General features: G+C 39.6%; 2 protein-coding genes across 2 annotated transcripts in view; one reads left to right on the top strand and one right to left on the bottom strand.

The window, feature by feature from the left end:
- The window catches only part of GLRA1 (glycine receptor alpha 1), a 113,121-nt gene extending 106,066 nt beyond the window's left edge, over positions 1-7,055 (top strand). Inside the window, exons 11-12 of the mRNA XM_053566213.1 lie at positions 559-705; positions 6,633-7,055. Of these exons, the coding sequence (XP_053422188.1) occupies positions 559-705; positions 6,633-6,923 (438 nt within the window). The 3' untranslated portion in view covers positions 6,924-7,055. The remainder of the gene's footprint in view (positions 1-558; positions 706-6,632) is intronic.
- Positions 7,056-23,968: 16,913 nt separating this feature from the next.
- Positions 23,969-27,111, bottom strand: part of G3BP1 (G3BP stress granule assembly factor 1) — a 32,817-nt gene continuing 29,674 nt past the window's right edge. The window contains exon 12 of the mRNA XM_053566405.1: positions 23,969-25,444. Within this exon, the coding sequence (XP_053422380.1) occupies positions 25,238-25,444 (207 nt within the window). The 3' untranslated portion in view covers positions 23,969-25,237. The remainder of the gene's footprint in view (positions 25,445-27,111) is intronic.

Below are 27,111 nucleotides of genomic sequence, written 5' to 3'. Positions count from 1 at the left end.
ATACATTGTATGGCAACTGAACTGTAGCTGAATAAAACTGTTTTAAACAATGCTTGCTGTTCACAGAGATTCAGCTGCTTTTCTTGAATAAATGCTCAGATTGCTACAGGCCTCCGGTAATTAGCAGAGTTCTGAAAAAGTTGATTGAATTTTTGCCAGTGCTCTCACTGATTCTGTGAAGGAGAGAATTTTTAGAGGTCCTTAACGCTGTCATTTTTGCTGATATCCTCCATTCACTTTTAATACCTGGTACAATATTCTATTTCTGTTATCCTTAAACTCAGCACAGCAATTCCCCTAAATGATAAGGCTAAATTCCACCTCTCCTTAGTATTCTAGGTAACATTTTCTATATTCCCCAATATTCTGTCCAGTCTGTTGGATGCATTTCTCGTTTTCCTTTGCATCTTCTACCCAAACATCCCAGCTGAGAAGCAGACAGTGGTGGGTGATGTGAGCAGTTACTGAAGAGCAGAAAGCATTCCACCGTGCTCAGTATTTTACCTCCTCTGCTCTCACTTCCCTGTGTTTTCTCCCACCCCACCCCCCCCACTCCAGGTGTCCTATGTGAAAGCCATTGACATTTGGATGGCAGTTTGCCTGCTCTTCGTGTTCTCAGCCCTGCTAGAATATGCTGCTGTCAACTTCGTGTCTCGGCAACACAAAGAGCTGCTCCGGTTCAGGAGGAAGCGGAGACATCACAAGGTAGGCCTTTGGGTCACTGCCTGAAGAGTGACAGCTGGTGGTAAACGGACGAATTCTAGGCAGTCTTACCTTACCAGTAAGATAAGACTGGTTTTTCACTGGACCAGCCTTCACAGTGGGTAAGTCAGACAAGAGTTCTGGAAGTCTTAGCTTTCCCTCCCATAAATAATGTCCCAGTTAGGTCTATAGCAATGGTTCTCAACCTTCCTAATGCCTCAGCCCTTTAATACAGTTCCTGAGGGTCATGACCCACAGGTTGAGAACCAATGGTCTATAGGCAATCATTCTTCCAACTGTACAGAAACACCACCAAAATCATCAGGTTTCACCTAGAGCAGCGGTTCTCAACCTGTGGGTCATGACCCCTTTGGAGGTCGAATGACCCTTTCCCCTTTCACAGGGGTCACCTAAGATCATCGGAAAACACATATTTCTGATGGTCTTAGGAACCGAGACACCGCTCCTCATGTGGAGGTCACCACAACATGAGAGACTGTATTAAAGGGTCGCAGCATTAGGAAGGTTGAGAACCACTGAACTAGAGACTAATGGTGAATGTAATACTGATTGGGTTAAGAAAATAACTAGCCATAAACTCAAAAGATGGCAGGCTGAGAAATACCAATGTTTTTCTCTGCAAGTACATTAGTTCAATGGACCTGGTTTCAGAAGGGAATTGAACCACAAAAGGTGTGACCCTAAAGTAGAACATCCAGGTTGCAGGACTTTGCTTCCTGCTTGCATGAAAGACGAAACAAGCAATATCCTCCCCCAGGCTGGGTTCTCTCAGCTTATGAGGGATTAAATAAAGGAACTTTGTCAGGGCATCCCTGAAGTCACCAGCCTCTGTTAACTCTGCCATGGGGAGTGTGCAGCCTGTTGAAGCAAAGTGCTCCACACCATGGTTCCTCACTACGTCCCCAGAAGACCTTCCTCCTGGGGATCAGAGCCTGCTTTCCTCTCCAGCTTCATTTCCACATTACTTTCCCCTCTGCTTTCTGAACACCAACCACACTTTTTTCTTAGTTCCTCATACTCCTGGGACTTGTTTTCTTTCCCTGGATTGCTTTTCCAGTGCACTGTGTTTAGTACTAGCCCACTCATGTTTTCATTTCTCAGCTGAAGCATCTTTCCCTGAGACACCCTCGTGAAGTTCTAGTTTCCTTATTAAGCTTTTATACGAGGCTTCCAGTATGGTGGTGCAGGTTGTATCCTACATGGGCCCTAGACAAGGAGGCCCTCTTCTCAAAGTTATGTCCTGGCTTAAGACTGTATCAGCCACGAGGGATGGAATTCCAATTCATATGCCCAGGGAATGAGACACCTTTTTTCTAATTTGCACAAAGGTGCTTTGTGTGCTAGCAAAGGCTATGTCTTAATTGGATTCAATTTCTAATCATCTATAAATGTATCTTGATTTATAATTATACATTCGATGATGTCAATGCTCATCTCTTCCACTGAATTATAAGCTCAAGACAGAGACCATCTGAATTTTTGTTCAGAGCTATATCCCTGCGTGTCTAAGACAATGCCTGAAATACAGTGAATGATTTGTTAAACAAATTAAAAAGGAGGGAAATAAACTAATCAATAAAGAGGCCTTGCAATCAGAGAGCCTGCCCTGAAGTCTTTGCAGTGACAGATTAGGGCCAGATAAGGCCATAGACTATGACCTGTCAAGTCATAGCACACACCTGCAGGGCAAACCAGGTCCTACAAGCTATAGATTGACCTATTTAGCACAGCTATCTATTAAGAAATAAAGGTCAATAAAATAAAATAGCTGTCCACCCAGCTACAGTGTGTGTGTGACCAAAGACTCTGCCTCTTTAGCTCTCTTTGGTGTATGACTTCAAGCTACCCTCTTCCCAGGACCAATTTCCCCATCTTTAAAATGAACTAAATGTACATAATGGGTGACTGTGACGAGGATTAAATCAGGGGATGCCAAAGTAGCTTCCAGTTTTTTCCTGCTACACAAGTGCCAAGGGTTAAAATTATTACACATACGTGGATTTCCATCAGTGCGTTTCTTAAACATCAGCAATCTAATTCAATTAGCAGCCAGCAGCTTCCCACATAGAGGAAGCCGACATTCTAAGACAGAAGATGTCCATAGGAATTAAGATATCACCATTCTTCTAAATCTGCATTGGAAGAGGAAATTGTCTTGAGTGCAGCCAGCCTGGCCCGTCTTATAAGACCCCTTTTAGCTACCCCATACTATCCACTGAATACCTAGTCTCTGGCTCTTAAAAAATATCTAAGTAAGACTGACCAAACACAGCTATCTCTGAGATTTATTTTTATTTTTCCTTCCCCCTCTCCCCAGTAGACTAGCAGCATTTTTAATTTCCCTCTGCTAGAGACATTTGTTGGAAACACTTATTTGCGAAGATTATGTCCAAAATATTTGAACAGTGCCAGGCCTTTAGATTGGGCACTGCACAACTCCAGGATATCTATTCACATAGACTAAAGTGTGAAAGAAGCTCCCTGCAGGTACATAGTATAGTGGGCCTATCGGACTTCCACAGCTGCCTCTACCCTCCGCCAACACCTACCAGTTTTACACCCTAGAGCAGGGTTTTTCAACCTTTTTTATTTTATGGCACTCTTGAACTCTATAGTTAAACTTCCAGGGCACACTTAAATTATGTTGACCAAAAAAAGAGTTTAAAAACATAATATATATATACTTATTGTGTTTGATCTTTCAAAAATAATTTAGTGATCTTTAAAATTTTTCGCGTCGCACCTAAGATCCTCTCGTGTGTGGCACACCAGTGTTCTGTGGCACACCATGTGAAAATCACAGCCCCAGAGGAAAACAAAAGCGTTCTGCCCGGTCAGCTAAAGTGTGAGTAAGCCCACTATCCAGATTTGATCAGATTGTCCTGTTTAGTTCCCTCCTGGCAGACATCTCCGAGCTCATCCCATCTACTCCTCCCACACAACTGAGGAGGGAGACGGAAGAACACCAGGATCACAAGGTGCTGATGGCAAAGGCAAGAGAAGTGCTCAATGACCTACAGCTCTTCTCAAAACATTAGCCATAAACCATGAGTTTTTTTTATTTGTTAGTCGATGTTTCCATCCTGAAGCAGATAAAAATAGGCTTGCATTTATTAAACCTTAAATAAGAAGGAAGGCTATATCCCACGCTGGAGGTCAAAAATGAGTAGCCCGAAGGCCAAATTTGGTGTGCAGTTGTCTTTAATTTGGCCAGCAGTGTTCGTAAAATCTGGACTAAGGTGTATTTAAAAGCCACACTTTGGCTTCACTCAGAAAATCACAGCATCTGGCACACACTGGTATTGGTGCACTGTAATTGCCTTTAGGTGGGGAATGCATTTTTTCAATTTACCACTGTCCCTTCTAACCAGATATTTTTCAGCCTCAGCTCATTTTATCACATATTTCTCCTGCTCACCCCCTTGTGTGTGTTTGAATTAATGTTAGGGCTCTGAACTTAGCCCAAATGTCAGAAACCACAAGGATGAAGAATTAGGCTTATCATAAAGATAAGCTTCCTTTGGAGTTAAGTCACTCTGGATACAGCTCGTACACAATGTGTACAAGTTTGGGCGGCAGAAACCTCCCATTAGCAGAAGTTTTCTGAGGGGATTTTAAGCCCCAGATGGTGAGTGGAGAGCAACTAGCTACATGCCTGAATTTCTCAGAGCCTATTATCTTGGTCAGGCTCCCCAATTCCCACCATCTTTCCATGTTACCTCATTTGTTGGGAAAAAAAGCATCTGGACCTCGAATTCTCTGGCCGACCTCATTAGGCAAATTATTAGGAAACCATATCTGTGAGCCCCAGCCTCAACAGGCATAGTGCTGGCAATTTCCCTGGTCCCCAAGTTTACTAGCACATTTCCCCTGCTCCACATTCCCAAGCAGCTGCAGATGCAGTTAAGCATGTGTTTCCTGCCACCTACTGGTTACAATGGGAATAGACGGGAATAGCAAACTTTTTTTAATAGTTCTTGAGGACACAATATATCATAAAAACAATGTATCATAAAACTGACAATATTCTAGCTAGAGCAGGCCTTCAGTCCACATTTCCACTCTTTCTACTCCCATCTTTAGGGGAAAGCAGAGAATAACTCATCCAAAACTACATAGAAAGTTAATTTAATGCTCCCTCTCAGACAACTGGCCCAGTTTAAACACACACACACACACACACACACACACGCACGGTCAAGCACCCAAACCTCTAGCAAGGGCAGATTTATATTCAAATACAATAGAGTTGGCTTCAGACTCCCTTGCAGGTACTAGGTCCAGTAATTTGGCTGACTATCCCTCAACTCCCTTCTTCAGCCCCAACATAACCCTACTACTTGTTGTCCTACTCATAGAAAAATATTTACTGAGATTCATTCATTTGCCAAAGAGTTCTTGAGCATTTATTGTGTATCTCAAACCCTATTTAAACAAACCAAAGGGTTGGGGGCATGACTGAGCCTGCCTGGTGAAGATACACAAGTGCACATTTATTTACTCCACACGTATTGGTTTTAAGCTCTCGTGCAAGGTTCTATGTTCATTTGTTCAATGTTGAGGATACAGAGAACATGACAGATTTTCCCTCTACTTTCATAATAGAAGAGAAAAAGACACTATTCATGGAATTACAGTACACCATGTGATAAAAGCTTTCTTTAACAAGAGGGAGAAGTGTATAGAGAACTTCAGGAGCAAACAGCAGGGACAACTTAGCCTACCTTTAGGAAGCTCAGGGTGCACTCAGGGTGCAGGACACTACCTTTAGTGTCCTGCACAGAAACAAGCAGAAGATAGGGTTCTTATCCCAAAAGCTCACTACATAGGAGGGAAATGTGAGCTGAAAAAACTTCCCAGAGTGGGCAGTGCCTGTGGCTCAAAGGAGTAGGGCACATGTAAGTCCCACATGCTGGAGGTGGCAGGTTCAAACCCAGCCCTGGCCAAAAACTGCAAAAAAAAAACTTCTCAGAGTCACACACCGAATCAACAGCTCAGCTAATACCAAAACACAGGACTCTCAATGCCACCTCAGAGTTGGCATGGAAAGATAACAATGCCAAACAGGACAAAAGCAGACCTTAGTGCCTCCACAAGTCAGACAAGGACAACAGGCATTTTGGTAGTGAGCCTAAGGCACGGAGGTGTGAATGTACCAAAAAAAGTGCAACAAAGCTGGTAAAGGTGCAAAGTATGATATATGGTGGATGAAAGCCTAGAAAGGTAAGTTCAAGCCAAATGCAGGGCCTTGAATGAAAACTTAACAAAAATCCAGGTCTCAGGTCACTGAGAGCACAGAGGTAAAGAAGCTTCCCCACCTCGTGAAACGAAGGTGCAACCCAGAGCTTCTATGGCCATTTCCCCTGGGAGTTACTAACTGGGAAGGCAGAGGGAGGGAGGAGGGCAAAGAGGCAACAGAGGCAAAGCAGGGGATCTCTCCAAATTGTCCTCTGAATTTCTAACCAAAATCCAGTATAACAGTAAGCATCTACTCAATTACAACTTCCAACGGTCAAAAGAACCTTGTGAGATAGTGAAGTGGGTAAATCTTATCCCTTACTTACAGAGAAAAAAAGAAAATAAAAAACCTGGGATTCACAAAAGGAAGTGACTTGCCCGGGGTCATACAGCCAGCAAGCGACTGAGTGGAGATTTAAGCACAGGTCTCCAAACCCTAAACCACCTTCCTATCCCCTGGTTTGCATCTGTTTGGGCACGCAGTTGGCACCCCTCTATAAGGCATAACTCCCCAGCCAGCCATAAAGCCTTCAGAAACTTGGAATGGTACATAGTCTGAGAGACAGGAAGAACCAAATGGGCATGGCCTGGCCCCCAGGGGAGTGCCTTGCAGGGAGGGTGCCCAGCCCCTGTCTTATTTTAAGTAGAGCCCCATGTTGAATCTATTCCAGGAAGATGAGGCTGGAGAGGGCCGCTTCAACTTCTCAGCCTATGGGATGGGCCCAGCCTGTCTGCAGGCCAAGGATGGCATCTCAGTCAAGGGTACCAACAACACCACCACTACCAACCCCCCTCCTGCACCATCTAAGTCCCCAGAGGAAATGCGAAAACTCTTCATACAGAGGGCCAAGAAGATTGACAAAATATCCCGCATTGGCTTCCCCATGGCCTTCCTCATCTTCAACATGTTCTACTGGATCATATATAAGATTGTCCGTAGAGAAGATGTCCACAACCAGTGAAGGGTCTGGAGTGTGGGGGAAGGCTGGGAGACAGCAGCATGGGAATAGCACAGAAATCTGAGAGACCAAGGGAAGGGAAGGGGAAGAGCGGGAGGGGCACACACAACTCTTTCTCTGCAATATGTGCAATAGCAAAATGCAGTGATGCATGAATCTTAGAACGTGGCGCTATCTACTTAACCTCGGGTGGGCTGGTGGGAGGGGGGACAGAAGGGACTTTTCTAATACAGAAACTGAAGGCTGGGAAGAAGGGATGGGGTGAGGGTAGGGGGTGGGAGTGGGGGAATAACAGCTTTCAAAACATTCAGTCCATGGGCTGTGTAGTTTTCCTGTTTGGAAGGAGAGTGCAGTCTGCCCCAGAGCAGAAGGAAAGCAATGTAATATATGATATATATTCATGCTTAATATTAATGCACACCCACAAGAACAAAAGATTTGTTTCTTAACCTATCAGCCTAGTAACTGCTTAAATTTTTAAAGTCACAGAAAGTGATGGACAATTATTCCCAGAGTGGAAACAGTCACAAATAAGCTTGATCTGGCGTGTGTACCACATCTCAACCCTTCAATGCCATACCCATCTTCAAACTGGCCAAAGTGGACACATGCCACAAAGCCATTCCGCCTCTGCTTCCAGAAAGCTGTGTGGCATGTGGCTAGACAGTGGAAATGGGAAAAGGCGAAGTGAATAAAGAGATGGGACATTTCAGAAGTCCAAGGATTGAGAAACAAGGCAACCCCGGCTCAATCCTCATGTCCCTCCTCTGAGCCCTGTTGCTTCTGTGCTTCTATCTTCCCCACGCGCCACACCAGCCAGAAATGGCCGCCACAGTTTTCTCATTATATTGCCAATATGCAATCTTTTTTACAGTTAAAATAATAATAATCTTCAGAAATAATATGCAGATAGACTGAGTGTAAACAGATGTAGTTTTTTCAGATGTCTATTTTTTTGGAGACTCTCTTTGGAATTACAAGTGGGTGCCTGTTTGGGAAGGTGGGGTCAGTGGGATGAAATACTGCAAAGCCGTTTTAAGAGGTGAAAGGGCAGTACTGAGGCTGCTGCAGATTGGGTGTATATGGGTGGAGAGAGATGATAATATTTGGAAAGTCTATTCATTATATTTTGACATTTCATAAATTATAATGTGGGAAGTTTGGGGGATGACCCCATTATATTTTTATAAGTCTCCCCCTCCCCCTTTTAGGTGCTTTGTTTAACATTCTGGAAAATCAGACAAATATTTCTTTTTCCTTCTAACTCTGAAGTACCAGAATTGTCCTGAGATGGTAGGGCACTGCAGAAAAAAAGGAGAGGGAATAAGAAATGAATTGCGTTTCAGGAGGGAGTCCTGCTGAAGGAAATGGATATTCACAGGTGAGAGGTCTGTGAAGTAAAGTCAGTAGGCCTCTGTTCCCTCTCCGTCAACCACTATGCCTAAAATAACGGCACCACTGTCTGCAGCATCCTCCCTGTTTTGGCTGAAAGATGTAGATAGAATGGGGAGGGAAAGTCGACCATCAGTTTATACAGAGGCCTGGGGTTTCACCTTTGTCTTTAGAGTATCCCTAACTTGAGGAGAGATGAAGGAGGAGTGGTATTAAGAGATAGGCAGTACAAGCCCTACCTCCTGCCTAAAGCATTTTCTCCCATTCCAGTGGCAAAATAGCTAATGCCTATGCAGGGCTAAGAATGGGGGGTAAGGGGGTGGGGGAGCAGGGCCAAGACAAAAATCTAGAGAGTGATTCAGGTAAAGAAAATACATTATGCATATAAAAAAGGCTTTGGCTTTGAAGCTTTAATGATAAAGGTGTTTACATCCAGGTCCAAGGTCAATGAATCACTGCCTTCCCTTCTCTTGTCCTGTATTGACCAAAAAGCTAACCTGCATTCCAGCCTCGGATGATGTGAATTACACATAGAACCTGGAATTCTTTTTTCTAAGAAATCTTGGGAGATGAGAGCCAAGTGGGTAGGAGTCTCTCACCTAAAACCATCCTTTTCCCATAAACGCACAAACATGTCCAAAAGAGGAAAAGTTAAAGAGTTGAACTACTACAGTTCAAGACTAGAACATCCGTCTTTGAACCACTACTAGCACATTTCACTAGCACTATGTTCACTTTATTTAAAGGAGAGAAAACCCTCACTTCTCAAGTGGTCTAGGAGTCTTTGGAAATGCTATTAGTCTTTTCCACTAGCACTTTATTCACTTTATTTAGGGAAAAATCATTTTTTAATAAAAAAATTAAAGCAGCCCTTTTACTCATTACTGGACTAAATTCAGAATGTCTAAAGTCTATATGAATCACGTAACAAAGATGTTAAGCCTCCATCAAAAACTAAAGATACCACCAATTGTTTGAAGACATTTTGCCTTCACTCAAACAAAAATCTGCAGATTCCAAACTGTCCTTCTTTTTTATTTTCTTTTTTCTTTTTTTTTCTTTTTTTTTTTTTTTTTTTTTGTAGAGACAGAGTCTCACTTTATGGCCCTCGGTAGAGTGCCGTGGCCTCACACAGCTCACAGCAACCTCCAACTCCTGGGCCCAAGCGATTCTCCCGCCTCAGCCTCCTGAGCAGCTGGGACCACAGGCGCCCGCCACAACGCCCGGCCATTCTTTGGTTGCAGTTTGGCTGGGGCAGGGCTTGAACCCGCCACCCTCGGTATATGGGGCCGGCGCCCCACCGACTGAGCCACAGGCGCCGCCCCCAACTGGCCTTCTTATGCAAAGTATATGGAATCCCTCTGAGACAAAGAAATTACTGGGCTATTTGTCCAACCTCTGCTGGATCCTGAACTTCTGGCACATGCCACTGTATTTAATTTGTGGGCCCCCTGGGAGCTGCCAGGTTAAGTTGACAGTATCCATAAACAATGGAATCATCTCTTTGAAATATAAAAGGGGACAGTTACTGAAATCTCTCAGACTATTTCAAACTCAGTGTCCCTCATGGAAAGTCAATTCAGTGGAGGCATTACACCAGTAAAAAGAACCTGAATTTTAGTACTATCACTAATAGGCTGAGTGACCTTAGATAAATGACTACATTTTAGTTTCTCTAAATACAGAATGGGTACAGTAGCTAAACTTCCTCTTAGCTGTAACTGCTCTGTGAAATCTTTGCTTAAACTGCTCTATAGGAAGCTTACACAATCAAACCTTTAATGTCACTTTGATTTCTGAACCCTCCTGAGCAGTTGTGTCAATACATGTGCACAAATACATTGGACCACACAATTCTTGTTGGCTTTCTTCTTTGGAAGATTTGCAAATTCATTTTTCCTTTGCACACCACTCATTATGTGATAAATACATGATGAATTAGGAATGGAGAAGCATGCACAAGGGGAAAGCATTATCATCTAGTAAGGATTTAGCAATAAACTACGTGAATTTCATCTTCATAGAAAAATCAAATCATATAATTTAAACCAACTTTTTTTAGGTGGCTCCAAAGAACATGGTAATACGCGCCTAATTTCCTCTTCAGTTTGAGCATAGAGAATATTATGCTTTGGGATTACAGATGCCAAGTGGTACGGTGCAAAAAAAAACTGACTCAGTGTAAGGAATGATTCACTGATCTTTGAACCCCTTCCATGTACAGACTGGTAATTATGCATGGTGAGAGAAATGTATACTGGGACAGAAGAGTGATGATTTTACCCATTTCCAAAAACTCATCTAATCTCAGGAGCCAAATTTAGGAGGTATCCATTAAGCACACAGATAGTACTGCCAATGACTCACCTGTTAGTTTACAATGGATCTCATTTGTTTCAAGAACAGCCAAATAAATGGCTCAGCTCTGCCACCCACTAATCCTTTCAAACATAGGAGAATCCATTCTTGGCTAAGATTACTGAGAGTGAACAAGTACAAGAGTAAGCAAGTAGTCTTGAACAGAAAGAAAAATGTGCGTATGTAGGTATGCATGTCCAATAGCTTGAATTTAACTATTTTCAGTTTGAGTCTAGAAAGACAAGAGGGTCCATCACTTGACCCAAATTCTTTCTTCTTCTAAATTGTCAATAAATAAGGAATGAATCCCTCTCAAAGCCAATATTTTTCATAGATTTTTCCCCCATAGTGGCGAGAATAAATTACATATGGTTCCTTTCCTTCAAAGTATGCATCTTTATAAACATCATAAAAAAGAGGGCAGAGCCTGTGAGTAGGGTGCCGGCCCCATATACCGAGGGTGGCAGGTTTGAACCCAGCCCCGGGCCCCACCCAAACTGCAACAAAAAATAGCCAGGCGTTGTGGTGGGCGCCTGTAGTCCCAGCTACTTGGGAGGCTGAGGCAAGAAAATCGCCTAAGCCCAAGAGCTGGAGGTTGCTGTGAGCTGTGACACCACAGTACTCTACTGAGGGCAATAAAGTGAGACTCTGTATCTAAAAAATAAATAATCATAAAAAAAAAGATGGTATTTTGTGAGACTCCATATTAAGACTACAGAGTAGGCTGGTGTCTTAGCTACTGGTATACCATCACTGACTAATAGGCTTTTGTGAAAATTAGATTCCCTAGTTAATTGCAACACTGAAGGGAATTATCACTGTGTCTACAGTAACTGCCACCTTGGTAGAAAAAACTGGCAAGCATGTGCTTTGTAGTGGTACAATCTGTGTAAGCGGTAGGAATACCACTGGAGAGTTCCCCTTCGAGTTATATGAATACTGCTCTGGAAACAGTATCCTATTTATCCAGTGAGCCCCTTCTGCTCATTGTACCCACCCACCCCCGACTCTCAAGAGGCAGCAAGAATGGGTTTTCTCTGGCTGTGTTTCCTGACTGGCTGAGTGGCTCCCATTCTGAAGGGTGGGTAAGGGTGAATGGAACGCTACTCCTTCATGCATGGCATCTTTACTTCATGAACAAACCAGACCAAAACATCTCTGAACAACCAAGCAGCAAGCACGTTCTTAAAATATAATGTAGCTTCTCTTCCTCTACTATGCCCCTTCTCTCAGAAATCAACCCCAGAAATTTGAATTAAGAACTTGCCTATTCTCCTGCAGTTCTATGAATCCAGAAACAAGTACTTATCCTGACCAAAGGGAGAAGAAATATACCTTGTTTTAACAGAGCTGGCTTGCTACCTTGTATCAGCGTAAGGAAATTAATACATATTGGCAAGACTTTGGTCTCACAGTAGCCTGTAGATCCTGGGATAGGAAAAAAATCCCTGTAGAAACAAAGAACTTTTAAAAACTTCTAAAATGAGCCCTTTCCACCTGAGCCCAATATTAAGAGAATGAACACAATGACTTCTTCCTGTCTTAGCTGAGGATCCCGGAATGTCAAGGACAAGGGTCCCCTGCAAACATTTCACCCAGGCCTGAGTAGCCTACAATTGAGAAGGCCCATACAAGATGATCGCTGTACCAAATCATCATCCTGTTACTCCCTAAGGATTCCTCAAGGTGCAGTAACAGAAATGGCAGGCGATAGGTTTGCTCATACATGGGTGCTATTTCATGCTGTTTTGATGGAGCTGCACAGTTATTTAAAGCAATAATTAAGGTGCTTTATCATTCTTTGAAACAGCAACATGAGTCCAAAGTAGAAATTATTGGCCAATAATTTTTAGGATCATTAAGGCTTCTTCAGCTGATATCCAAACCATTACTTCTCCTCTGCTCTCGCCCTACTCTGCCTACTGCCTCCCTGTCTCTGTTGGCATCTCCTGTTTCATCAGCTTGTGCATCTTATTTTATGAAACACAACTCTGCCAGAAGATGATGATTTATTTCTGAAGGAGGCAGGAGAAAACTAAAATGGACATAGTAGCTCCTGTCTCGCTTGCTTTAAAGGCTCCAATTTCTAATCTTCCTCTTGCCCATGAATTTTGGTATTTCACTGCTCTGGAAGATTTCCATTGAAACACTGGGTCAAAAAGTCAGAATGTACAGAATGGCAAGCCAAAGATATACCCTTCAGAGAGCCTACTGATTAAAATTGTATTTTACATAAGGCCATTAACCAGAGCAGTACTGGCTAAGTCATCTGGGGTTGAAAGTCATGTGCTGGCTGCACAAATTCCAAACATAATGGGTCTCCCATTTCTACCTCTGCCTAGTTCCACAATTCCCTGCTTTGTCCTGGCTATTCTTCAGATTCAACTTTCTTATAAGTTCTAGAAACCCAGTATCCTACATAAACACACCTGCCCCCTGAAGTAGATGGAGGTCAGTGAGAGGTGAAACCTTGTTCTGGCATGACCTCAGGCTCCCCTGAAAATACAGGTAAGCAGTTCACTTTCTTGGTCTGCTTACTCCTCTATAAAAAGGGTAAGTTCAAGGAGATTTTTCAAAAGCAAATTTTGGATGTTATGATGGGTTGAAGAAAAGAAGGTATATATAGAGTGTATGGTCAAAGTTTTGCCATTTCTCCATTGTAGTGTCAGAATTGGCACCCAACCCAGGCCTTCCAATGGACTGGTAGTGAGAGATTAAAAAAAGAGGATTGAAAAAAGAAAAGAGGATTGAGTCTTGGTCTTCAAGGTCACAATCTTAATACCCTTTTCCACAAAAGTTGAGGTCTTTTAACAGCACTCATGACTTGGCTCTAAAACTTGCTTCTCACCTGAGAATCCCATCACACATCAGGACAACATTCCACTCTGGTTTTTAGCATTTATGTCCTGTGAAGGCTGTAACCCATTTCCCATGGCAGTTGTTTGAATTCTCTCTGACAAAGCTTCTAGAAGGATCAAAGAGAAACATATCAGGACAGAAATGGTTAAGTATCCCTTGGGAAGTAACAGTAGTGACTCCAAGTTCCCTCTCTGCCTGTTTTTCCCCACGATTTAATCATAACAAGAAACTTCTAGTAAGTTTAAGACTGTTTCCCCTGGTGTGTCCATGTTACTCTAGGTGCAATTCTAGCAGAAAAAGTAGAACCACTCTAGACCACTGGGGGATTTTTCTACATTTGTACCATTAGCTAAACTATGCTAATAAAAAAAAAAAAACTATATAGCATGTATGGTTAGAGTTGGGCCAGCCCATTCCATCCCGATAAAACCTCACTTTGGAAATATTTCTGAAATTGTTTCTGCACTCCCACAGCTCTAACAATCAGAAATCACTTCTTGTCCTTTCCAAAGGGATATACGTATGCTTTATATCAACAGAATCTAAGACAATCCAACGTATCTTGGAGGGTAAGACATTTGAGCTCCAATTCTAAACAAGATTATTTTCCATAGTAGCAATTTACTATTTGGATTTATGTAATTATGTCTCACCCACCTTCACAAAAAAGTCAACAGTATTAACGCCTAGTGGTTACCAAACCACTTCATCTAAGCAGGTGTTCAGGCAAAAGGATCTCCTCTTTCACTGATATACCACTGACCAATGGTCTAGTAAAGGAGGGGCTTCTAATGGCTCTTTACTCCCAGCTAAGCCTGCAAAAGGAAGCAGGAAAAGGGAATTACAAAAAATTATGTGAACAAACACTAAAAATGAAGTAGATGTTTCTGTGTTTCATTCCTAATTATCCTTTAGGTAACTTGAAGTGTACAAATCAGCCAGACTAGTTCATAGGATAAGGCCTTCTCTACTGTTTCGCAGAACACTCTTGGCCTTACCTGTGTCTCTTTAGCTGCATCCAGAGCTTGGCCTTTGACATGACATGACCATGAGCTACAGCAATGATGTCAGGAATGTCAGCACAGCACCCTGCTGTGCAGCTCTAAATATTGGTGAATAAAATAGCACCCTTGAGTGGACCCCATGTAGGGACCCCAAGTCTGGTTCAGTGAATGGTTTTTCACAATGTCTCCTTAGCCTTTAGACAGTAGCTTAGGCTTTCAATGTGTATGAGTCAGACTGGACTCAGGGAAGAGATCTCAAAAGTTAGTGTCATAGCTAGGACCAGAATATAGTTTATATAATAATGTATCACATATATATATATACTATCATAGTTTTTCCATCATATTTTTAACCTCCAGACCTGCCTTCTTTCCCCCCGTTTATTAAATCTATCTTGAGAGACAGGTGTACCATGAAAGCAGATAAAGAGAATAAAACATAGCCCCTTTTCCTACAATATAAGCAGGGATAATAGAAGCACCAACATAATTACTAATATGGAATGCACGATGTAACAAGAGGAAAGAGGATGCCATAGAGAAGCCAGAAAATAAACATGAAAATGATGTTTCAAGGTCATCAGAGTAACTTAAACAGTTGAGATTTAACAGAAGAGTTCAAGGAATTCCAAACAGATAGAATATGAGCAAAAATATAGAAGTTCAACAAATAAAGGGCACATACATGCAAGGCATAGTGATTATCCACACGAGGTGAAGGGTAATGAATGGGAGACATGCTTGGAAAGATTTGCAATCCATCTTTTAGTGGTTCTCAAAGGCAACCCAATAGTTCCTTCATGAACACAACAGCTCATTCTATCTCCTTTCCATTAGCTGACACTTCCTGCCCAGCTTAGATTTTCCTGTATTTATCTTGGGGAAGTTATCTTTTCCTTTATCTCAGAAGTATACCTGGTATCCACTAGAAATTCAAATCTTAAGGGCATCAATTCAACCCGTTAAGTATAGGCAGGCCCTAGAAAGGAGATAGAGCAGTATGGAAAAGTCATGGTTCTACTCCGAGCTCCCTATTCTATACTGATTCTGAAAAAGTTTCTCCTAGTTACTTTTTTAATCAAGCCATTATACCTTAGTATAATGAAGGTATTTTTAAAGGGGAGCTTGTGCTCCAAATATATTACCTTTTATTGATCTAACCGAAATTATAAACAGAGCAGACCTGGAGGACAATATGTCTATCCTTTTTTACCCTCAGCAGCATCTGAAATTACCTCTCCCAACCCAGGGAGCATCCCTATTCAAAGTACAAAATCAGGTCCACAAAGAAAAATGGGGTGGGGAAAGACAAGTATGAATAGAAAAAATAAGTAAGTGCTAGTGAAGTTTATAAAAGGTAGTTTCTTTCACCTTAAGAAAGGTAACTTAATTCTTCAGAAATATTTTAGGGAAAGACAGTAAACCTACCCTAGTAAATGAAAGAGTGCCCCAAATCTTTTTTAAAAGTGGTGCTTACATATCAAATAAGCAGTTTGCTAAACTAAACCTTTTCCACATTAGATATATTTCTACCTCATTTAAAAGCATACCACGCTCAACATGTAGCCTGAAAGGTATGGAAGAAGATAAAAATTGGAGGGTCCCAGAAGGCATTTCAGAGCATTTTAAATTCATACTATTTCATATTTTTAGTGGTTCGCTCTTCTAATACTTAAGCCATTATAACATTTTCAGCACTAATAGTTGAAATGAGATAAGCAAATTAAATCTCAATGGAGTCCCTCCTGCTTAGTCTATTTGGACATAGATAAAATGTTTGCTTTGAACATCAAACCAAAGGTTAGTGCAAAACACAGCAGGGATCTACAAATAAGTTTGAAAAACTAGATATAATGTCTTTAGCTATTTTAAGGGAGCACACTGTAAGCCCTTTCCATGACTGTCAATGGGTATTTTAGTCTCATTGTCTGGATCAGCATCACAACAGACCTGTTGTTAAAATCACTACCCAGAATTGAGGCAAAGTTCTCCCATGCAAACACCTAGCAGTGTCACTCTTCACAAGTAGTGAAGTGGTTGGTGCATGATTGGAATAAGCAGTGACTGCTCCAAAGTGTTCCAAATATACTGTGGAGCTTCCAAATCACAAATTATGTGGTCCTCTCATCCAGGACAGGCCATTTCCAGCAACCTTAATTCTCAGGTTTGGCCCAGGGAATCTATGGGAGAATGAATTACCTTGAAGCCATAGCTGTTTGAACGAACATGCTAGAGCCATACATACTTGGAAACTGGCCCATAAAATTGGGAATGAACAGTACTATTTAGAAATGTACCAATTCACTGCTAAGACATTAATAGAAAAGTTATTAGATTGATTTAAAACCAAATGATATATGACTGTAAAATGCTCAAAGTCAAGGGAAAAGGATTATTTTGTTTATACAATTTATCTTAAAACTTAGTAACTTCCCATTTTTCATCTTGACTCACGATTCATTCACTAATTTAAGATGGGCCAGTTTCTGTCAACAGAACCAGTGTCACCCAAACCTCGCCAAAGCAAATGACTTCCGCATTAACTGAAGTCATCTTCCAAAGGATTGTCCTTCATGTTTTCCCCATTTCACACCCATCTGGATATTTGCACAAGAATGTACTATTTGTCTTAAAAGTTCCCTGATTTGACCTTTAGGCAGAAAGGCAGGTCACAAATTGTTATTCTTCTCCAAATAATTCTGTTTCCTTTATTCCAAAAAGGTAGCTGTCAAATGTGTCATGACACATAAGAGGTAAAAACTAGACATTAACTTTTGATAACTAGGGGTGTTTCCTGAAACCTTATACTTTGGTTCATTACTACCCTATTCAGTAATTTTAACCCCAAAGAATGTAAGGGCACTATGTAACTCTTCAGGTCACAATGCCTGCATGACTGTGGAGTCTTTTACAGGTAAGACAACTGTAAGTTATAATTCTGTGATTCCAAATACTTTGGACAGATTTTAAAAATATGCCTGGTTGGGCAGTGTGAGCTACAAAGTGTTCTAACCCTGTGAGGTTTAAAATGATTGGAACTCTGAGAGACCAGAAGTCATAAGCCAACATACCAATTCCAACAGCTTGCCAGATTTCTAAGCAGCAGCATAGAATAGTTTAGTCAACAGGCCTGAAAAATTTGGTCAAAATTACTCACAAAGCTCCTCATCCTTTCCCAGAAAAAAGTGATAGTATGTCTTTTATATGGAAATTTCTTTGTATATATGTATAAACTTGGTATGGCCTTAATGCTGCAGTTAAGGATTTGTTTGGCTACCACCTTAAGCAGCGTGTTAAGCAATCGCTTCCTTAATGTAACATTTTTACTTCTTACTGGACACTCAACCTTGAACAATCAATTTCCCTTTTGCCACTTAGTCTTCCCTTTTTTGCATGAAGTCATAAAAGTTATGGCAGTTATTTTTTGGCTTGTAAAAAATCTATTTCTGCAGTTTGAAGATGGAATGTACAATTTCTGTGATACATGTATATAAAAGTATATTTATTGAACCATCCATATACACATATCCATGCTGATTCCAATGGAAATTAAAGTTTTCTGAAATTTTCTGTGGTTAAATCAATTTTTACTATTTAAGCAATTTTATATGCAAGAGAACTTCTGAAGTCTTCCAATTACTCTAGGGAGAAATCTATGCATAACCTGGAAAACATCTCACTTTAGACAAGCCTTTAATTTGAGAAATGAAATTTCTTTTATTCATTCAAGAAATATTTATTGGTTGGTGCTATGAGAGATACAAAGATGACTCAGACACAGATCCTGCCCATAAGGAGCTTACAGTCTAGCTGGGGAGATAGAACACATACATGGGATACATGGTCAGAGCTGTTTTTGTAAGATGAATCTAACGTTGTGTATAAAGTAGGCTGGAGTAGTAAGAGGCAAAATGCAGCTGAGAGACTACTGAAAATAGGTAAGAAAGATGTGAAAGACTGTTGAGGTAGAACTGACAGGACAAGACTTCAGCAGGAGACTAGATGTGGGGAGTAACAAAAAGAGGAATTAGAAGACTTGGACTTAAAGCATGGGAGATATCACAAACTAAATGAGCAATGAAGAATAAGTCTGTGCATAGAAATGAACGTCAAACAAAAACTCTTTTGCGTAGAAACAAAGTGCCTGACATGTACTAGGCATAATCAGAAAGAAATAGCTTTCTCGTCCTAAGCCCACAATCTCAACTGAAATGTTATAATAGTGCCTAAAACGTATTGAAGTAAGGCCTATCTCCAGACACACCTCCCCGTGAGAATGAAAACAGAGAAATATGTAAAGCTATTCAACACAGGAAGTTATCATTCAGGGACTCAGCATGTCACCGTACCTTCCGGTGGAATACAGGAATTAATCCTCCAGTCTATGTTCGCTAAGAGCTTGCAGTCTAATAAGGTACTAAGACAGGTAACGTCATTCTAGGTTGAAAGGTAAGCTGTGAACTTTAGAAAGACATAAAATGCTGTAGGAACACAGTCTAAAAAAAGGCTGAGATACCTCAAACAGGAGAGACAATTTAAAAAGTAGGTGAAAATTAATTTGTTCCTCACTTCAAATTCTGGACACATCAGCCACAAAAAAGGAATCCCCATTCTTGTTGCAAATCTTTCCTTAGGGGAAAACAACAGTTCTTGAACTTGACTTACACGGCAAGAAGATTGATGGGTGGGGAGGGAGGGTTAGAATGCAAGTTTGTCTTCAGGGAACAGAGAAGGCACTTACTTAAAGCCATGGAATTGGCAATGCCTGGCTTATCCGGACACCACAAGCAGTTTAGCAAGGCTGGACTATCACTTCCGTGAAGAATGGGAGAAACAGCTGAAAAAGAATATCAGGATCCTGATACATACATGGCAATGCAGGCACTAAACAGAGTACGTGCCTAAGACAAACAGCTGCCCCCTAGGAGCTTACATTTATAACAATACAAGGTGGGAAAAGCACCACAGTGTACAGAATGCAAAATGCTGAAGTATTAATGAAATAATTACAGCTGAGTTTCAGCTATTAACACATTAGGATACCCAATAGCTTTCTGACAGCTAGTAGTAAACCCATCCCTGAGGGGAGCACAAGTTAATGTCCTTGAACAACAGCCTCTGAGAGCTGGGCATTAAAACAATTCTAAGAAAATAGAGAAGACCAGGCTGTGAAAACCGAACTATACAAGCAACAGGGTAATAAACATAGAAGGGTGTACATTCCCTTTTCTCCCCAGATCCTGATCAACTTTAACTGCTCTGGCTTTCCTACAGTAAACCTAAACTGATAATCCCTGAAGGGTCTCCATATACAAGTCAATATGGAACTCTGTAGTCATCAATTTTCCAATCTTTTATAAAATGAAAGTGTTGTACAAATCACTTCTTAGTCCTTTCCAAAAGAAAGAATTCTAACATTCTATGACTCAAAGAATTCTACAAGTTTCTCCTAGTCTTGTGGTGGTAATGAGAAAGGGAAGAAAATTTACAAAATATTGATGTTTCTCATTCAAAATTATAATTCTTTTTCATCCTTATCACAAATGATTCCTATTCTATTACCTGTACCTCATCCTTCTTCAAAATCTAACATCCAAGCAAACTGACCAAGAGGTTGAAAATACAAATTTTTTAAATGATGTCTTCTACAAGCTACTTAAATGTACACCAAATGTGTCAAAGAAGGAAGTCCTCTTCTCTCCTACTTTATAACAGCTTCTTGATATAAAGTCTTAATTTAAAAGGATCGAATCAGTGTATATACAATGTTTAAAACAAAATTTTAAAAGTTCAAAGTTGAACAGATGACCTCAAAGCTTGGAGAGAATGAGTAACTAAAGTGGTTTTAAATTCAGAGTAAAAACTATTTCTATTCAGGTTAAATAGGATATAATCTTCCTTATATCACCCAAATTGTAGGAAAATTTCCCAAAGTGGACTCCTGAAAAAGTATTTAAGTAAATCAAGCTGATTTTTGGTAAACACCCCTAATTTACTCTTCAAAAACTGCAAGACACACTGTATGAACATCCCTTTATGAATCTGGGACACTAGCCTCATTTCAAAGTACTATGGATTTCTGTAACTGACCAAGTTACATGGTTTATGAAAGTAATTGTGGAACTGATTTCCAGTATTATTTTCCTCTTACTGAGAGCTAAAAAAAGCTAATGAAGTGAAAATGGAGAGGAGGGGAGACTGTCCAAAGCTTTCAAAATAAGTCATATAAATAAAAATCGAACCACCTGCATTCTAAGCCTGTACATAAGCATAATCAAAACCAAAACTAGTTAGGGCATTTAGATGACCTCTAAACTTCCTTCTTGCTCATTCGAGCCCTTGATTTTAGACTATTACACGAAAGCATGAGCAAGGCCATCCAACTTCAGTATTATCCTGAGCTAGATATATATCCACCAATAAAAATGTAAATAGAAGTTTTAGCTCACTTATGCCACTTTTTCTCCTTCACTAATATATTAAGAGTTGACATGTCCACCTATGGTGCCCAGAATATCACAGTAAACAAATTGAACCCAAAAAGGCATTACCACCTTAAAACCAGAAATTCTTAGTTATCATCTAATGCTACATGGTTTATTAGTTTGTCACATTAAACAGTGCTAAGTTTCTAAAACATATGGAGGGCTCTCTACCTTTAATTGTCCACTGTGTACTTCTGGTACATTAGGTAGTAAGCTAAAACCTAATATTCAAATACAGTTATCTCATCAGTATGCTCCTGCAGAGATTCTTTTAAGTAACACCAAAAGAAAATTGTAAGAGACTAATGTATCAGTAGATTTGACAAATGCAGCCATTTGCTTACAAGAAATAATGATCTCTCAGCATAAACAGTGGCCTACAAATCTAAACTTCATAGAAAGATCTCCATTTACATTCTAATAAACTGCTTTCTATAAAGTGCCACATTTTCCAATAACTCACTAAATTCTACAAGGGTTTTCATATAGAGGAATATAGGAAAATATCGGGGGTGGCAATTATAAGTACAAAATACAATTTCTGTAAACTCACCTGGATGGTGCTTTAATAAAAATATTATCTACATCCAGATTTCAGGTTTGTACTCAATGTATTGTCAAACCAGATGAGAAAAAAAAAATTTAAGAACAAATCACTATTATTGTGTTACCATATTAAACCTATAAATCAAAAGGACACCTACAAAAAAACAACTTTATCTACTTTGCCCTAAAGGAAACTACCAACAGTGATGCTAAACTTGTTCTGAATGTCTTTCAGACTCAGGTCTCTCTATAGTAGTAATTTCATTATGATATATGTCATGAAATATAAACAAGCATTATGGTTCTAGAGAAAAACCATCAGTTTACAAAGCCAATCTGCTCCTTGCCACATGACTCAGAGACCTAGTCATTTAACTTCTCTGATGCCATTTCTTCCTCTTGCATTATTTGGGAGTCATCCTTCCTGGAGTAGATATAAAAATTAAGTTTTCTAACTTAAACTAAAGTGCAATTCAACTAATGCTGTAATAGTAACCTACTCATCTGAAATCAAATTATTTTTAGATTAACCACTTCACTGCTAACCAGTAATAGCTGAGAAAATTGAGAACACTGAAATACACAAGAAAACAAAAATATTTCCATAAGGCCCACGATCTATTTGTTTTCACTGTTTTTTTTTTTTTTTTGACAGTCTCACTTTGTCGCCTACAATAGAGTGCTGCGACACCACAGCTCACAGCAACCTCAAACTCTTTGAGCTCAAGCAATTCTCTTGTCTCAGCCTCCCCAGCAGCTGGGACTACAGGCACCCACAACATCCGGCTACTTTTTTTTTTTTTTTTAAAGACAGGGTCTCACTTTTGCTCAGGCTCGTCTAGAAGTCCTGAGCTTAGGCAATCCACCTGCCTTGGCCTCCCAAGTGCTGGGATTACAGTCGTGAGCCACCACATCTGGCCTCAAAACATCTTTAAAGACTGAGACTCTCTGAACCAAAATCTCATCCAGATAAAATATTCATGGGTCAAGGGTTTAAACCTCAGTAGCACACTTTTCACTGGTCCATTTCTACAAAAAAATTATACTTTAAAATTTGAAAATTTTGAATATAATGAGCCTATAGAAAACTCTGTCCTATCTTACTTTCACTTCCCAGTTGTGTGAATGTAACTCTAAGCTGTTTATATGCAATAATGTAAACAATTATATCAAGATTCTTAACAGTGCTGACACTGATGCTAAATCCTATCTATCAGATCCAATGCTATTCAAAACTGCCCCACAACCATCCCATTCCTAAGTACGTGATATTAAAGGAAGGTTTCTGTTTTCTAGGACTATGCAGTAATTCCCTGCAGCAAGTCACAAGCAGCATCTAACATATATTGCTACCCTCTACACTTTAAACGCATATATGCCCACAAGACACACACACACACACACACACACACACATACACACACACACACGGTACAAATAATAGAAAGCAAAATTATTAGAGTAGATGTTACTTTAATTCCTGAAATAGATTCCCATTTCCTAATTATATTTATCTGAGGCTGAATTTCAAGATAAATATTCATCCTGGTTCTCTTCATCTCACAGCTGTACCCACAGGAATAGGGATTATCAGTGTTCTCAATGGGGTACCTTCATTTTTATAGCACATTAGGTATCTCCCTGTGTAAACAGGAGATAAATGCCAGATGAGGATTCTCCTTCTGCAGCCCCTCCAAATCTCACCCATTTACAAATGTCCAGTAGGATGTGATAATAATGCCAAGCTGAGGATCACTGCACCTAGTTAGTAGTGCACTTCAGCCTTTGAGTTAAGAGTCTAGTTTAGAAATGTATGATTTAGGATTCACTTGTGAAAAATAATGTCTAGGTTGTCCACAATTTAATGAGCTTAAAGTCACTACAACTTAAAATGTTTTTCAAAAGTAACTGAGGCTAACTTTTTTATTTTTTTGTACCCCTCACAAGCTTAATATAAGCTACAACTGAATTTCTTCTAATTATCACTGGTCTGGGCCAAACAGTTATTTAAATTGACCCAAAAAACAGATATGTGATTCAATTACTTAAGTTTCTTTCTTTAAAAGAGATGCTGCCAATTTTCAAGTATTTGAGGTACTAGGACCAAACTGGTAACATCAAACTTCATTTTAGTTTTAACTAACCCCTTCACAGCAACCTAGAATTTCTCAATAAAGGCAAAATGTAACATTCCTATTCCTATTCATATACAGTTTGAAAGATGAACACTGTTAGGAAAATAAATTAAGTTAAATTTGACAAACTGGTTGACCTTCAGGTAGTAGTGACAAGGTATCACACAAAGGCTTGCTTCACACGTGTAAGCAAAACCTTCACCCACCTCACACACAGCACTCAAAAAATAACATACTATGTAAAACGAGTATTAGTCTATATTGCCAGATTAAATTTTCTTCCAGAAATATTTTAATAAAAATTGGCCATTTCCAAGAAACACCCACTGCATGCCCATCAAAAAAAGAGAGAGAGAGAACCGTAACAAAATAGAAAATTTACCATATGGCTATGATTTAAAGAAACTGCAGACACTTGAGCACATCAGCAAAGTCCAGTATTAATGTCACATTCCTTCTTACGGGCTATGATTAGGAATCTGCTTAGATACCAAAATAAAACTTAATACAAATGCTGAACTATTTAGGTCAAAGGACCACTATAGAAACATCTGTCTTTAAAGGCATTCCAGTTTGAGACTCAATCTTAGAATAAGGCATAACAATGTTAAAACAAGATATACAAGGTGACGGAAAGAGGGATTCTACATTCCCCACATACTTTGTTTTCTTTAAACAACTGCCAAGACTGTAATCAAAGATAAATAGAAGGCACAACAGTTTTGCTCTGGTTTTTTGTTATTTCTGTTTGGGGGATTTTTTGTTTGTTTTTTTTGTTGTTGTTTTTTTGTTGTTTTTTTTTTTTACAAATACAAATTTAACATGAAAAAACTCTTCAAAAAAATCTAACAGTTCAAGAAAAGCGTATCAGTTGCAGTCTAGACATTTAAAACCTATCTCACAATTTAAATTTTAATGGCAAAAACAGGTTTGAGAATTGTTTTGTGATCAAATAGCAAAAGAAAAACTCTATTAACACCTTTTATTCAGTTTTTAACCACACCAGTGAGAATCAAAATTGTTAAATTTTCCAATGGCAATTTCTCCACACCAGAAGGTAGTTATGACTCTCATACTAGAAGAAACAATTTGGGCTTTTCCTGCCTTTAAAATGTTTATCAAATCCTGTATTTCTCACAGGCTTTTGAAACATGTAGAAAATAAGTAAGAAATATTCCAATGAACGAAACACCAAATGTCAGTAATAAGCGAGACACACATTCCTTTGGGGAAATGGCTGTTAAAAAAAAATCCAGTCTGTGTATGCAAAGCAAGGAAATTCAGTCTGTTTTTCTTCTTTAAAAATTCGTTACTCCTAAAATACCATTCCACAAAATTGAAAGTGAAGGACTCAAGGTCAGGAGAGGGAAGGGATAAGGAGCACACACCATTAACACAAGAAGTAAAATGGTACAAAAGTAAGCAGTTTATAACAGACTAGGATCATACTCCCAAGATAGCAAAGGCTGGTTGAAGAAATTCACCATTCTGTAGGAGTTAGGGTGTGAACGGCTGTGTGAAGATCAGTGAAGAACAATTCACTGCCTTGGAGCAATCCCCCTTCCCACTCCAAATCCTGGTTTCTGCACCATGCCTCCACGAGGAGGGCCTCTCATGCCTCCACCCAGCCCACCTCGAGGGCCTCCAGGTCCCCGAAGGCGGTTATCTCGACGGTCCCCTTCCCTGGCAGCTCGAGTCTTCTTCTCTTCCACATTCAGGCGGACTTCACCTCTGAACATGATGGGCTGTAAAATATAAAAAATGTAAATATAAAAATGTAAAAATAAAGGTGACCAAGACTTACTAAATGCTGATGGGCTGTGATCAAAGATAATACAAAGCTATCATAAAGAAACAGCATTTGTGGCCAGCATCCACAGCTCAGTGGGTAGGACGCCACCGCATATACCGAAGCTGGTGGGTTCAAACCTGGCCCGGACCAGCTAAAACAATAATGACAACTGCAACAACAAAAAAATAGCTGGGTGTTGTGGCAGGCACCTGTAGTCCCAGCTACTTAGGAAGCTGAGTCAAGAGAATCACTTAAGCCCACGAGTTTGAGGTTGCTGTGAGCTGTGACACCACAGCACTCTCCCCAGGGCAAGAGCTTGAGACTCTGTCTCAAAAAAAAAAAAAAAAAAGAGAGAGAGAGAGACAGAAACAGCATTTGTACCCTCATATTAATCTGAAATTTAAAAAATAAATAAGAAAAAGAAAGCACAGATTATAAATCAGCAAGTTCTCAGTTTTGTTTTTGCTAGGAAGTCAGAACACATAACCTCCTATTAACAAATACACAGAGGTGGTTAGGTATGCTGGCCAAAACAAGTTCAATAAAAGGCCAATTTAAACAGCATAATAAAAGAAAATAAAAATAAAAAGATAAAAACAGCACAACTCACTGTATTCATTGAAGCAAATTTTATTTTTTCATAAAATTATGGAAATAGAATAAGAATCACCACCTTTTCCATGGACTTGGAGGCTTAGAATAAAACATCATCACATAATGTGGTAAGATGGTACTGTATGTACTTATGTAAAGTACACACATCTAAATAAAAATATCATTAATTTGACCTATATAGCACAATACTATTCACCTTGTAAGAATTTTGAAAAATATTGATAAGAAAATGAATTTTAGAGAAAAAAAGGATACATCCACACTAACTCTTAAAAGTTCTTTTTCTAACAGAGCCAAAGTAGTTAACAGGGTTATCAAACATTCCAACAAATTCAATTTGTGCTCTTCATTGGCAATTTAAGTTTGTAAATATTTTTTATGCAGGGAAGGATTCTATTCAAATTTATCAGTGCATTCAATCTAGGCAACAATCCTGAAGGTTGCCAGGATAACTACTTAGAAACTAGCAAACTAAGGGATGGGAGAGGTTAAAGAACTTGCCATACAGGTTACCACACTGAGTAATGGCAGAGAAATATAAACTGAGGCCATGAAACTATGAAGTAGCTCTGACCCACTGTGCTACCCTACAATATGGTAATCAGTCTATATAAGCTATTTCTGTACTAAACAAATTATTGAAAAAAGTACAGCTTCTATCAATATAGTGAAATGAACAATGGCCACTAGACCTAATACATGCTGAATGATGGATTTACCTACAAAATCTACTGGACATTTCTGGGTTCAGAATTTAGTGTTCTTAGTAGGATAAACCACTGTTCTCACATTTCTCAATTTTGTAGTGGATACATTAAGTGAATTTCACCTCAAAAAAGCATAGCTTTTAAAGATCTCATACCCATCTCAATAAATTTGTATTACTTATATCCTTGTTCTTCTCTATTACAAAACATATTTTTTTGCTAATGACAGGTACAGGGGAACTGAAGGTTCTTTCTATAGAGCTTCACAATAAGACTTCTATTCTGCAAATCTATTTTA

The sequence above is a fragment of the Nycticebus coucang genome, chromosome 17 (assembly GCF_027406575.1).
Source record: "Nycticebus coucang isolate mNycCou1 chromosome 17, mNycCou1.pri, whole genome shotgun sequence".
Classification (NCBI taxonomy): Eukaryota; Metazoa; Chordata; class Mammalia; order Primates; family Lorisidae; genus Nycticebus; species Nycticebus coucang.
The sequence above is the reverse complement of the archived record's forward strand: the minus strand, read 5'-3'. Positions and strand labels throughout refer to the sequence as shown.